Genomic DNA, 14,944 nt, shown 5'->3' with positions numbered 1-14,944 from the left:
TTCTTTTCAGATGTCAAATAGCATTCCTCTCTTAGGCTGCAGATTCTTAGTTACCTCAATCATTCCAGCAGAGAGTGTCAGCAGAACGTCTCTCAAGAAATCAGTGAATAACCTCAGCAAAGATGGCTGACCTTGAGGAAAGCTGCCATTGAATATCATCTGAAGGTGAGGTGATATCACAAACCCTTGTGCTACAATAGCGTTTTGATTCTTCTGAATTCCTATCCTGTAATGGACATTTCTATTGCATCTGAATATGGAGGATGTCCTCAGAAAGGGCAGCCACTGTTTTTAGAAGTCTTTTTTAAAGATACGTAGTCAGTTTCATCTGGCTGGAAGCTCCAGAAGGACTCATTCAATACACTGGGCCACACAGGGCTTATGTCTAAACCAGGCATCCCCAAACTTCGGCCCTCCAGATGTTCTGGACTATAATTCCCATCATCCCTGACCACTGGTCCTGTTAGCTAGGGATCATGGGAGTTGTAGGCCAAAACATCTGGAGGGCTGCAGTTTGGGGATGCGTGGTCTAAACAAACACACAGAACAGGCATTGCAACATATAGTGATTTGCTGTACCTGACTTAGCATAAGAAGCTGTCTTAGATAGTGAATCAATGGTCCATGTAGTTCTGTATTGTCTTAACTGGAATCAACTTTCTAGGGCTTAAGATATGGGATGTTCCTAGCTCTACCTGGAGATGCCAGGGGTTGAATCTGGCAACTTCTGCATGCAAAGCGACGGACTTGTATTCCTTCTGGCAGCTGCTTTTCTACAGGTGTCCCAATTCAAAGGGAAGTAAAGGCCCTGATCTTTTCTGATTGCATTTTCTGTACAACAGGATTCTGATTTGCGAGTACTTGGCTCTGGGAATTAAAAAAAAGGGGGGAAATATTCAGCCCTAGATTAACATCCCACTCCACCCCAGTTAAACTGGTGAGGGCTGAGAGACTCTTGTGTTTGCCAGCAGGTAATGGCTTTTTCTACCTGCCTTGCCCCAACCTCCAGCCCTAGGAGCTTTTATAATGGAGCTGTTTCCAGAGGAACAACTGTCAGGGGAGAGAGACTGTTGGCCATTGGGGTGGGTGGGTGGGTGGGTGGTTTCATCTCTGCTGCCCCACCGTCAGCACCAGGAACCTTCAGAAGGGACTTGCTGCCACGGGCATGGGGCTGCAGAGCAGGGGTGCCAACTGTAAGCCCCAACCTGCATAATCGATCACAATTGAGACAGCGCATGCAAAGCATTTGAATGGGAGTGCCCATCAACTTTGTGGGGGCCTGGCCCCCTCAAATATTTTATTGCAGGGGCCTAAGCCCCTAGGAGTTGGCTGTGTATGTGTGAACTTAACAGTGCTTAAATTAACCTTTGGTTGCTCTTTTGTTAATGTTGTTAATATTGTTTTATAGATTATACAGGGCTTCCCCCCCCCCAATCTGGAACTCTGTTCCAGCATCTCTCAGGTAGGCACCATTGCCATTATAAGAGAACAGGAGAGGCGTTCATGGTGAGTTCTGGCACCTCTTTTTCTAGAAAAATAGCACTGAGGTTATAAATGCTGTATTGACTTGTTAATCATATATGGTGACTTCTGCTTTGATTGTGACTAGCTTATTTATTTAGTTGTTGCTTTGTTAAAAGTGTTTTATAGACTGTATTTGTTTTACCAATGATTTGTTACTTATTCTATATGTCTTATGGTGTATTTGTGATGTTCTATTATGTTCTAGTATCACGTTATTGTTATTTATTGTTTGTAAGCCACTTTGGGATTCATTTGAATGAAAAGTGGCATAGAAATATAATAAATCAAATTAAACTGACACTGAAGTGACCTGGAGGTTTCAGGAGAATGCAGCCTCCTTTAGGCCAGCATTCATATTCTCTTTTACTACTTGTTTTGTTCTACGGAAAGGAAATTGGTCTATTAAAATGTAAATATCCTGCAACTTACCTGTAGGCAGTGAGTAGAGATAATCCAATAGAATTAAGCAAGAATCTACAGGGACCAGCAGCAATCATCCCTGGGGTTAATGCCATAAAAATATAATGCACATGCCAGTCCTTGGGGGATTAGAAGTTCAGATAAATGAGGGGCTAATTACATGCAGCTAAACAAGGGAACCTGAATTTCAGGCAACTGTAAATTTGGCATTCTGATCTTAAATATTGTGTTAAATGGGATTTGCTTTTACATAATGGACCCCATCTAATGAGCCCCTTTACGCATGAACACAAGCGTGTTGTAAGCACACAGTCAGCATCCTCCCTGCACAATTTAGGGATTTTTCTTTTAAACCAACAACTTTGAATCTGGCGTGGGGTGGCTACCTTTGTGGAAGATAAGGAAAAGCTGCACTGCCTGTAAGGATCCCACTCTGTATCTTTCCAGATTGCAGTCAGTCATCCCAATTAGCAGCTGGCGTAGTGTTTACTGTCAAGGGGGGCGGCGGGGGCGGCTGAAGAGGCCCAGGTTCAAGGCCCAACTAACACATGAACCTCACTGAGCAACCTAAAGCCAGTTGCCGTCTCTAAGCCAACCCTCACCAGGTTGTTGTAGAATGCAGGAGATGGGGGAGAAGCATGTTTGCTGCCTTGAGGTCCTTGAAAACAGGGAGCCTCCTTTCCTTGCTGAGGCTCCCCATGCAATTTGAAACCTAAGTATGTACAAGAGACTTCCAACTTCAGATCTTCACCCTCAAATTCTTGGAAGGCTCTAAAGCAGGCATCCCCAAACTGTGGCCCTCCAGATGTTTTGGCCTACAACTCCCATGATCCCTAGCTAACAGGACCAGAGGTCGGGGAAGATGGGAAATGTAGTCCAAAACATCTGGAGGGCCAAAGTTTGGGGATGCCTGCTCTAAAGTAACATCTCAAAAGACATGTCCTGTGCCCCCAACTTCGCATGTGCTCTTTTACATGTTTGTCTACATTGAGCACCCGAATAGGACGTAGAGTGAACAGGATGCCGGGTGATGAAAAAAGTCCATCATCCTCTTCAGGCAGTTATCCTTAACATGTGAGAAGGAAAGTGTATAAGGGGTTGTGTATACAGTGGTGCCTTGCTTAACGAATGCCCTGCTTAACGAAATTTCCGCTTAACAAAAGGTTTTTTCTAGTGGAGGTTGCCTCGCTAGACTAATTCGTTTTACAAAACATTCATCTAGCGAATCGCGGTTTCCCATAGGAATGCATTGAAATTCAATTAATGCGTTCCTATGGGCAAAAAAAATTCAAAAAAAATATTCAATGCATTCCTATGGGATTCGCTAGACGAATTTTTCGTTATAAAAAAAAGACTCATGGAACGAATTAAATTAGTCTAGCGAGGCACCACTGTAGATGTGTCGGTCCTGCTCCAACATCCCTCACTTCATGCACTGGAGCCTGCCCTCTTCATTCCTTCCCTTCCTGTGCTTAGCATGAAGGTGTGATGGGATCTTTTAAGTTCTAAGAGTGTTCGATTGAACATAGTTGGAAGCCTCTGCATGATCAGGAATCCTGCAATACCAGGTTTCCTGATCATGAGGTTTGTAAAGTGGATCACCTACCTGCTACACATGTTTTGCCCTCACATCTTCAAGCTCTACAGCTTAAGAGGGTTTAAGGCCTGACAGAAAAAAGGACCACAGGTCACTTGAGGCAGCATGTTTGCACCTCAAACATGTTTTAAAAAACACACACACACACCAAGGCCACAATTCCATTCTCAGGTTCCTTAGAGGAAGTCCCACTGAACTTGGTAGGGCTTTGTTTTGAATAAACATGTAGTCGATTGCACTGTGAGGTTTGGACTCTACTGCACTTCTTCATAAAAGGTAAAGCAGTGTAAAAATAAAAGACAACCAAGTCACAGTCAGAAAAAAACAATTAGGCTGCAACCATTCATCTACTGTATATTCCTGCATATAAGACTACCTTTTAACCCAGGAAAATCTTCTCAAAAGTTGGGGGTCGTCTTATATGCCAGGTCGTATTTCTTCTACGGCGAGTATATCCCAAACTCTATATTTTAACTGGAAAAGCTGGAGGTCGTCTTATACGCCAGAATATAAGGTATTTGCCAAATTTACTTCTAATAATTACTCCAACAATCAATCTGTAAAAGTTATCAGCAAATATTTTATTTCAATCACTAAAAATGCATTTAATTCAAAACTACAATCCAATGTAACCCATGATGAAGCGGCCCATTCAGGAAAGTGATTATAAATATAGCATTTCTACTTTCTTCCATAACCATCCTCTCACTCATTTAACAGGTCCACATCTTAATAAATATTATTACTGCACTTTGCATGTACAATAATTTCTCAATGAACATTACGTAAACACTTAGAAACTCTTTTAGGACTATATTGGCATTATCAGTGTCACTTGGTAGTTGCAGCAACTCAGTGTAAATTATCATGCATAGTTTTTAAAGGGGTGAAAATGTTTAAAAAGACACACCATTTCACAAGCATGCTAATCAAAAATCCAATCAATCCAATTTCTGCAAAACATGAAGAGGGCTTTGGGCACAAGCCGCACTGAAACGAACATGTGTTAATGCAACTCCCATTTCAATTGGGCTTTCCTGTTTGTTCAATCTTTAACCAACTTCTCAATTGCATTTTTTTAAACTTAAAAATACACTATTTCTGAAGTATACACTTTAGGTTAGAAAGTTATAGGACTTGACTGGTACATTTGAAAACAGAAGAGACCGCAAGAGCTGATGAAAGGCCTATTTAGGCCAATTTTCTGTTTCCCAGCAACTAGTCACTAGGGTCACCATGCCTATGGGAAGGCCGCAAGCAAGATGTGAGTGCAATCGTCATTTCCTGTTGTCCCCTGGTGAGTGAAATTTGGAGGTAGGCCACCTCTAAGCCTGGAGGTGATATAGCCATCATGGCAGATTTATCCTCTTTGAATATTTTGCCTGTTTTTCAAGCAATACATGTTCAGGTCCAATGGAACCAGAGAAAGCTTGGATGGGCAGAATTATGTGCCAATTGCAACATAAACAGAAGAATAAGGACAATAAAGTTTGCAGTTCTGTGCCCTTAAACATTCAAATTAAGGCAGGCAGAAGCCCTACACATACAGTGATACCTTGACTTACGAATGACTCGACAACCGAAATTTTCGACTTACGAATGGGGCAAATGGCCGCACGCTTACAAATTTTTTCGACATCCGAATGGAAACAGCGGTGGTTTTAGATAGGGTTGCTTTGACTTGCGAATTTTTTCGTTTCCAATGCATTCCTATGGGAAATCGCGTTTCCAATGGCGCTTTTCGACTTACAAATTTTTCGACCTACGAAGGTGCCTTTGGAACGGATTAAATTCGTAAGTCGAGGCACCACTGTACTTACCTGAGAATAAGCCACATTGAACAGTAGCCACAAATATTAGGCGGCACAGGACTTAACTTTATACTTACTTTGGGCATATGCCTGGCTCATTAATCTATGTAGGAGACTTCATGCATACTCTAAATTAAATGTTCAACTGCAGGAGTGACTAACCTATGGTACTCCCAGCTCCTCTCAGCCACGGCCAGGGATGATGATGATCAAGTTTCTTATCTGTTCTTTACCATAAAGTATCAGGGCATGTGACTTCAATTTTAAAATACAATTTTAAAATATGTTAAAACAATTTACAAATCAAAATAGGGTAGGCCCTAAAAATATGTATCATGGGCGTCAAAAGGCCAAAGTAAAGAGGTGGAACTCATGGAATTGTAGAGTTGAAAGGGACCCTGTGGATCACCTAGTCCAACCCCCTGCAATACAGGAATATGCCATTGTCTCATAAAGGGGTCAAACCTATGACCTTGGCGTTCTGAGCACCACACTCAACCCAACTGACCTATCTAGAACCGACAGATGTTATTGAGGGGTGATGTCTTGTTGATGCTCTCCTCAGACAAGTGCAGGAGGAGCAGTTTGCACATGAACATTAAAATGGCCTGCCATGAACCAACTGCTGAAAAGCAACACCCCAACTTTCAAGGGATGCTTCAGTTATCTCATTAGGGCAAATTCTTACTAAAAAATCTTTAAAACTCCTTTCAAAAGTGCATTATCTAGGCACTTCTGGAAAAGTCGCAGCCCTGCCTTTGCATGGTTGCTTGGTGATAAGGCTGTATATGATAGTGGCAACAATCACAGAGCCAAGAGGAGTGGTGGAAGCCCTCCTGAAGTATCCTATCAGTGAGCCAATTGAAGCCTTCCCCTTCAAGTAGAGTGACTCACAAGTCTCCACTTGTATTCTTCTCTACTGACTAGTCTTATTTAATGGCAGATACAGTGCAACTGAAACTTTTGAATGGGGGGGGGGGAATCCCGAAAGCATAGTTCTTCTTATTTTGTGCAAAAGCTCAGAGTTGCATTATTACAAGTGCATCCATAAGGACATGTATAAAGTTTATCATCCACTCCACAGCAGGTCACACAACAGGTCAACGGTGGTGCTAGGAATCTTGTTTCAGTCAAGTAATAATTATTTCAGTTAAGCTTGTCATAATCCTCATTGCTGATAAGGACACTGTCAAGGACTCCTTTGCAACAGCAAAAATCGAGTTCAATTTTTCTTCTGTGGTATATAAAAAGTAACTTAGACGCTTAGAACTGAAAATGTTCTCTTACCAGATCTTATTTTCCTTCATCACATGTACAGAGCTGCTGCTGTTGCTTGTGACCCATTCAGATGCTGAAGAAAGACAAAAAGACAGTTAAATTTTGATCCCACTAGCTTTGGCTAAGCTCCTTAAATTCCGTGACTCAAGAGGAAATTAAAACAATATGCATAAACATCTAGCAGCGGTCAAGCCAAAAGCTTATCCCGTTCACTAGCAACCAGATTGAGGGTGGGGAATAAAGTTCTGACCTGAAGATTTTAAAAAAATTAACAGAGAAGTTTCATATTGTGAGTTTATAATGAAGCCTTATTAGAAGCCTAATGCCACAAGGGGTTTATTTCTAAATAGTAGAACAGTCAAGGAGAATATGATGCATGGCAGAATGTAAAGGCAGTGTTCCTTTGATCTGAAAGGCTGAAAGACTATTATAAACCTCTAAGTGGAATAAAGACACAATTGCTGCATGTAAACATGGCTTCTATACGCAGTATCTATTATATATTCCATCTATTATGCACCTCTAATTTAGAGATCCACTTAGTAATCAGGTGGATTCAATTACCACTCATATGTTGGAAAGCATATGATCAAGGGGTTGGAATGCAAGTCATTGGCAGTGCTTGGGTTACAGAGGAACAAGCCTGGGGAGTAAGCCATAGCTCAATAACAAGTTTTGCCTTGTTTTTGGCCAGGGCTTCTAATACAACATCAGTCCTCTGCTTTCCGAGACTATTCTGCAGCAGAATACACAAAAGGTGGAGAAAGCAGGGCAGAAGCATAGCTGGCGATGGATGCGGCTGCCTGGATGGTGTAGCCAGAGGGACCCATCATTAGAGAGCTCTGTGCCTTTGCATTGCATGGAGAGGGCAATGTACACCAAGTGTGGCAAAGGACACATCAAGTTTGTTGACCATAGGATGTCACATGAGCTACTGCATCAGCTAAGGAGCTGGTGGGTTCGGATCCAGATAATGTCTACTAAATGTAAATAATTATTTGGCAAACAGAACAAGTTGCTCAAATGAATTGAATGCTCCAAATGTTACCATAGCTAGGGTGGATTCTAGCTGGCCTCAGATATATTTTTCAACTTTATAGCACTGTGATTATAGCATCCAGTGCCCATCACATCACTGGCATAAATTAGCATATAATAAGATCTACAGATTCTGATGCCTTGTAACTTAAGAAGTGCATTGCATTTGACAATTCGAAATTAGCAAATGAACCTGATTTAAGTTCTCCCATATAGATGAAATGGTATAAATAATTTCTGATCTATTTAAAAAAGACACAACTCAGTCTCTTGCAGAATTGATGTTATCCCTTCTAAGCTCTGTCATCTGTCAAAGAACATTCCCTGTGTCAAAACACGCTGAATAGCTATAGCATCAGAAAATACAAGCTCCAGGGGAAGGGGGAAGAGACGAATAAATAATTTCAAACTGTACTTTTTTGTGTGGGAACTACAAACACATTTTCAGCTGCTATGGAAAATATATGCTGTATATTGCCATTCTGCTGCATAGTGAGATTTTTTTTTATTTATTTAAAAAAGGACCTCTGTGTTACTCCTCTAAAACATGCATAACACACTAAGCTCAAATATCAACCCACCTATTGCATGCCAAACAATTCTGGGTGCATATCATTTAGGAAACAATAAAATAAGCCCATGTGCCATTTTATAACAGATGCGCAGCAAAGCAACCAACAGAGCTTAGCTCGAGTAAAACAGAAAAGTGAACAAGTTCTTTTATTAAACTAACATTGCAGGTTATTTTGGTTCCTTTTGAGATGGCCATTCTCACTTCAGCCAATAAACAGATACAAGAGCACTTTTTATTCATTAGACACTATAAACTTGCTCGGTATTTTAATGGGAAGACACATTTGATTCAAGTCGGTCCAAATCACATGTGCAATCTGAGGCACTCAACGCTATTCAAAGCCTTCGAACAAGGTCATGTTTCACTGTATTTATTTTCAATGTCTGTTCACATATGCATTTGTTTGGCTGGTACATGATTTACATAGAACAATCTAAAATTTACATGACAGTATTGCTTGAGAGGAGTGGAACGGAAACCCAGTAGTGCCAAGTGTTCTCCGTAAGAGTTTCTGAAAATAGCCCAGGACTGTCTCAGGAAGCATAGCAAAGCCCCGCTCTTAGAAACATAGATGTGTCTGTGAAAATCCTATAGTGTTTCAAATTTGCCTAACAAATGCACCATTTAAAAAATTTTTTTTAAATGGGTACCTCCTGTATTCAAAAATTCAATTGCTCTTCTCATGCATTTGTAATATTTAAGTTACATTTAGCAGAACGTGATTACAGTTAGAGCAATTATGTCTCTAAAAGCTAACAAGCAAACTGTAGTATAGTTTCTATTTACCCCTGAGCCTTAAAATAGGGGGTTGACTTTAAAATAGGCAAGTGGGGGGGGGAAGCTTGAAGAGACTTAGCTTTACCTAAAATCAGGTAGGGACGCTTTAAAAACACTAGAACTGAAGACAACTGCAAAATTACGTTCTGCAGGATGTTGAACTATGATAACTAGGCTACAATCCCTATGCTCACCTACATAGGAATGAGAGCCATTAACACACTGGGATCTGTTTCCAAGTAAACATGCACAATATTGCTTTGCTAAGTTGTTACAGTATTTTCTCAGACCTAGCTGAAGTAATTAGATTTCACAGGCAAAACTAAGCATAGGACTTTCTATGTGGGTTACCAAGACCTGATAAAATAGCTTCGCTTAAAATTAGTTTATTAGAATTCTGCTAAGAGCCAGTTTAGAGAGCGGCATCAACTTTCTGTGCATCAACATTCTTTGCAGTTTCCTTCTGCTGCTACTTAAGTTACTGGCCAGAAACAGCAACATATTCACTTTTGTTTCCTGCAACCCCGCAACATCTGCAGCATCCAAAGTAAGTGCGATAGTGTGCGTTCAGAACCGTTTCCGCTTATAAACGTGACACAAGTCACGTAACAATGTAAAAAAGAGAGCAATGCAACACATGTCACAGGTAGATTTGAAATTTGCCCCACATACCTGTCTCACTATTTACAGACTTGACTTCTTTAATACTGCCTTTGGATCAACACTGAGATTACAAACAACTGCCTAGCCGCAAAAGCTAAATGCATTAATTAGAAACTTCGTTCCTGTTCTCACAAATACGGAGGTGGCAAATGGGGTTCTCAACTGCACCGCTTGAGAAATGCTAGCGGTGGGCTCGCAACATTGCATACTTCTCCCTACATGTTCTTTTTAAGAAAAATCCCTAAGCATAAAAAACCAGGCATGTTTGGGAAAAGGATGCTCCACACCTACGCACCCTGCAGCGGCAACATGCCAGTTTTCTGTATGAGGTGAATGAATCAAGCAGCACTGATGTGTTTGTGCACAGATTCACCACCAGCTGGTTTGCTGTTTGTGAGAACTAAGACACAACAATATGTATTTTCTAGCCAGGCTCCAACCCTGTTTACTTAGGAGTAAGCCAGTGTACTCAGTAGGACTTACTTCCAAGGAAACATGCGTGGAATGTGTCTGTACGTGTACTTATCATGGCAGCCTATCGCTCAAAGCTTCAAATACTTTATCCAAGAATAAGCCCCTTTCAGTCCAATTCATTTCAAAAGGAATGGGCTAAGCAAATGCATGGATTTCCCTCCCACTGAAATCCATGGAACTTGTAAGATTATGGACAAGTACCTGGGAGTAAACCCTACTCTATAAAAATCCTATATGTTTTTAATTGCAGGTGTTTTTAATAGTTGCATCACTTTGCAAGAAGCAATTCATAAATGAAATTAATACATTAAACAATCCACCCACTGGAGCTTACTTCTGAGCAAATATACCCAGGATTAGACTGCAGGAGTGCATGGGTTCAGCAGCAATTCCCACCAATTTCAGATTCAGAATTGTAGCGGCAATTTAATGAGCCCTCACCAGCAGAGTTAAAGCAGTTGAACAGCTGCCACATTCTAAGAACACGATATGAAAATCAACATTGCTTATTGAAAGAGACGGTCGTTTGCATGCAGTTTAATAATAAAGAAGTGCAAATCAGTATAGCTTTGTACATTCCTAGTCTCTCTGAAAGGTCAACGACAGCAATTGGGGGTGGGAGAAATGAATTCAAGCAAATATCTTAACATATGAAGGCTCCACCATGTTTTGTAATGGGGAAATAATTTTTCCCCCATTGAAGAAACTGTGTCCATTCCATACTGTGCTTCACTTCCAGATCAGAGCATTAAAAACAGCAAACTTCAGCAAAACAAAAGTTCTTGTAAGAGCATTTATTGAATTATTTAAAAGTTCTAACTCAGTTCACATGCAGTTTATAGGGTCTCCCCCTTTTTTTAAAAAATCCTGTTTTCATGTAAATTGCAAACACTTGTACTGAGGTTTTCAGTTTCTCCCCGCCTACCATGTAAATTTGTCAACTATTTGCATGCTCACTATTTTATGTGCTTCTTTATACAAAGAACTTTCCTTTTTCAATTTTAAAAAGGCATTTCCTAAATATGCATGTGCACTACAAGGATTCTTCACCGTTCAGGATGCATAAAAGCAACATGGGTACTGATGGATCAAACATTTCTCCCAAAAGAAGTTGAGGCAGCCTTTGTTGAATCGTACTTTTTAATAAGCCCTCATGGTTTGAGAACATCAGGGTGGGAGAAGGTGGAGGTGGGGGGAGTGAAAATGTCCTTTTCTTTTTTAGGTGCCAAGAGAGAGAGAGAGAGAGAGAGAGAGAGATGTTTCCAAGCAAAGGCTGGTAGCAAGTTGCAAAGCAAACAGGCAGGGAGGCGGTGGCAGCAGCAGCATGTTTTCGTACATACAGCCTGATATCATGCACAATCGACTGTGGATAATAATAATGGCAACTTGTACAGGTAGGCATAATTCTCTGTATGGCGCATGTCAAGTCTGTGATGCCTCTAAGGGTGTGTGCCGGGAGCAGAAAGCACACACATTTCAGGGGGATAAAGCTAAAGTCTACATTCCATGCATAGCTATTGCGCCCCTTGGCCTGCTTCCCTGCAACGCATTTTCAGACATCAGAATTGGAGCTGAGGTTGGTTAGCCGAGGATCTGCGTTGATCTCATACCTGTAGTGATAGCCCTCCATGTGGTCTCTACAGGCGTCCCTGATATTGTACATCCACTTTTTGATCCCTTTGCGATTCAAGTACAAAACCAGGAGGAAAATGGCACCAATGAGGGCCAAGACTATCCCGAGGAAGACATAAGAGGTCTGCAGCTGAGTCTGGTTATCGGTCAGCTCTGGACAGCTCAGCTCTGAAAAATCGATGGCCACCAAGGACCTGTTCTCCATCCCTTTGGGGTAAGAGCACTTGAGGGACGACTTGGCCTCCACCAGGTCACTCTCCTTGAGCCAGCTGACCAGGTCCTCGATGCCGCAGTCGCAGACCCAAGTGTTGTGGGTGAGGTTGAGGCTGGCGAGCTGAGGAAGTCCCCGGAGCTGCAGGAGGGTGCTGTTCCTCAGGCGCTTGAGGGCATTGCCGCTGAGGTTGAAGCTCTGGAGCTGGCGGAGGTTCTCGAGCGTCACGCCGTGCAGACTCACCAGGGAGTTGTTCTGCAGGTCCAGGTGTTGCAGGCTGTGCAGCGCAGCAAACATGCCCTGGGGCAGGTAGAGCAGGTTGTTTTCGGACAGATCCAGGCGCTTCAAGTTCAGGAAGGCCTCTTGCTGAAGCAGCTGGGCCACGGCGGTCACATAGCTGTTGTTATAGAGGGAGTTGTGCAGGTTCAGCTCCTCTAGGGGGCTGCTGGTGTTGCCCAGGGCCATGGGGCTGAGCTCGAGGAGGGAGTTGTCACTGAGGTCCAGCTGCTTCAAGCTGGGCAGCCCGGCAAAGGTCCCAGCCTCCACCCACTGCAAGCGATTACCACTTAGGTTGAGGCTGCTGAGTTCTAGAAGGGACTCCGAGGGGAATGAGGCAGACGAGACGTTCTGGATGTAGTTGCCCATGAGGAAGAGGTTCCGCACATAGCGGGGCAGGCCCACAGGCACCTCCGTCAGGTTCCTGTTGATGCACTTCACTGTCCTGGCTGCCTCAGAGCAGTCGCAGGGTCCGGGGCAATCAGCCGTCTGCTGAGCCAAAACCCAACCGGAGAGGATCACCACCAGCAGCAGCAGCGGTTCAAGCCACCCGGCTCCTCTCTTCTCCCCAGTTGTTGTGGGGGGTGCAGAGCCCCAAAGAGAGCACCCCAGCATCACCGCCTCTGCCAGGGGCTGCTCTTTTGTGGCACTCACACAGTGATTTCGGCCGCTTTGTGCAAGCTAGGGAAAGCTGGAGAATGCAAACCTGTCAAGAGGTCAATCCCGGCACAGTCAATGCTCCTGGGAGAAGTGGGAGCAAAGCAAACCCCTCCTCTTCAGTGTGACCGACTTAGATCATGTGGCACCAGCACCAGGGTGTGAGCAGGTGCCCAGCCAACGATGCAGAGCAGTTTCTTCCTGTCTTGTTTTGTGTGTGGGGGGGGGCTCTCGGGGGCCCCTAAAGTCCTCTGTTTGCTCCTTCTCACATCCAGCCACCCCTGAAAGAAGCCACAAAGAGAAAGTATGAAAGTCACGGAAGCATTGCATGCCTAGCCACTTTCGCTTGCAGACTCTTTCTTCTCCTTTCTCCAGCTCACAACCTCTACACAGTCCTTCTCGAAAGCTTTGCCCCTACTCATCCACGTCTAGCCACGAAACCAAGTACTGTAGCACTCAAGTTTTACTGCAAAAGACAGTCTGGGCTTGTCTTTGGTTTTACTACATTGTGAAATAGGTTGGAGGGGGACACCTCACATTTGAAGAATTTTTATCAGCAGACAATGAATCTCGCCTTAGGTTCATTCTGTCTCCTCCTCCTCTATGGAGCTGAGCCACCTTCCATCCAAGAAGAACACATGCAGAAAAAGCAGCAACTGTCTGAATTCTAGAGGCTGGAAACATGAGAAGATTGACACCACTTTTTACATCCTTCTCCCGATCTTTCCCAAGCATCTGACTGAACCCTGCTAGAAACACACCAACTCAACGGGAATTCGCTCTGGTCCAGTTTTTAAGCTACCTCGCCCCCCCCCCAAAAAACTTCCTACCACTTTCCAAGCTCACATACTTCACCCACTCCATGAGACCAAGCTTCTCTCCAGTGCCTTTTTAGAGACGTGACGTTTTAATCCGCGCAGGGTTTTGGAACTACAGAACTAACCCCCCCCTCTCCCCACCCCCTCAAAGCGCGCCTTCGCCATCACTTTGTATAACCGGGCGATCATGCAAGTTTTCTCAATTCCCGCCTCTGTTGCAAAAGCGGAAAGTCCCCGCGGCTCCTGGGCTCTTTTCTCAAATTCTCTCTCCCCTTCCACCAGATTCCCGCCAGGAAACCTCGAGATTCCGCAAAGATTCCACGCTCACAAGAGAAAATCCGCCCCCCGCCGCTCCTCCTCTCTACAAAAACTCACTTTGAGAGTCCATCAATCCTATCGAATTTAGTTGGGCTTCACTTTGGAATCTAAAGATGCGCAGAGTCCGGCCGCGCGTCAGGCACCGAGCAAAGCGCGCCTGCTCTGGGCTCAGGTACAGTACAGACAAGATCGCCCAATCCGGACTCGTCTCTCTTTCTGCTCCTTTTCCTGCGTGGATGGGGGACGAGGAGCGAGGTCTTAGCAGCAGCAGCAGCAGCAGCCGGATGGGCCCTTCTTGGACCGCTGGCCGCCCCTCCCCGCGCCTCCTTACCTGGCTGCTTCTCCTGGCGCACGCGGCTCCCTCTCCAGCCAGTCCCGTGCAAACTCCGCCGCCGAGTGCGAACTACATGGCGCAGGCAGCAACTTTCCCTCCCACTCCCTGGCCGTGCCTCTGGCCCAGCCTCCGCTGCCAGGAGAAACCAATGGCAGGCGCGGCCGCGGGGGAAGCCGCGCGCCACGCCCTCGGCCGACGCCGGATGGGCGCGCGGAGGCTGCTGGAGCCGAAGCGGCGGCGGCCGCTGCTGGGCAAGTGGCGAGCGGCGTCTGGGGAGCAGCGTTCCGCTCGGAAGCCTTAGTCCGTTTAGAGAAAGGCACTCTGTATGCGTGCAGAGGCACTTGGCTTGCTTTTGATCGCGCCACAGATCCCAGGATTGAGCCGTACCTGGCACTGAGCAAGGGCGCACGCGGTGGGATGGAAGGGATTTATTTGCATTACAATCCTAGAATGATGTGTCTGTTCAGGGGTTAGGTGCATTGAATTGAGTGGTGCCTTAGGTCACATCCACACCATGGCTCTCCCCCCCCCACAAGGAATCC

At 44.3% G+C, this 14,944-nt stretch overlaps 1 protein-coding gene across 4 annotated transcripts; it reads right to left on the bottom strand.

The window, feature by feature from the left end:
• Positions 1-732: 732 nt before the first annotated feature.
• Positions 733-14,525, bottom strand: TPBG (trophoblast glycoprotein). 4 transcript variants are annotated; one of them, XR_015948921.1, is made up of 5 exons: positions 14,400-14,525; positions 11,767-13,213; positions 6,640-6,703; positions 3,551-3,609; positions 733-867 (listed from the first exon to the last, which is right to left on the bottom strand). XR_015948921.1 is itself a non-coding variant. In XM_088665927.1 (3 exons), the coding sequence occupies exons 2-3, from the start codon at positions 12,888-12,890 to the stop codon at positions 6,697-6,699; spliced, it is 1,131 nt and encodes a 376-aa protein (XP_088522053.1). In that variant the 5' UTR covers positions 12,891-13,213; positions 14,400-14,525; the 3' UTR covers positions 4,108-6,696. The 4 variants fall into 4 exon arrangements, 3 of the variants coding, with proteins under 3 accessions (XP_088522053.1, XP_034965418.1, XP_034965417.1); XM_088665927.1 differs by lacking the exons at positions 733-867; positions 3,551-3,609 and having other exon boundaries at positions 4,108-6,703; XM_035109527.3 differs by lacking the exons at positions 733-867; positions 3,551-3,609; positions 6,640-6,703 and having other exon boundaries at positions 10,936-13,213; positions 14,126-14,525.
• Between the last annotated feature and the right edge of the window lie 419 nt (positions 14,526-14,944).

This window comes from Zootoca vivipara, chromosome 3, assembly GCF_965207765.1.
Source record: "Zootoca vivipara chromosome 3, rZooViv2.hap1.1, whole genome shotgun sequence".
NCBI classification, from domain to species: Eukaryota; Metazoa; Chordata; class Lepidosauria; order Squamata; family Lacertidae; genus Zootoca; species Zootoca vivipara.
This window is presented reverse-complemented; position numbering and strand designations above follow the sequence as displayed.

Excerpts from the sequence above, each read along its gene's own strand:
- TPBG (XM_035109527.3), bottom strand. The coding sequence starts at position 12,890 with ATGCTGGGGTGCTCTCTTTGGGGCTCTGCACCCCCCACAACAACTGGG.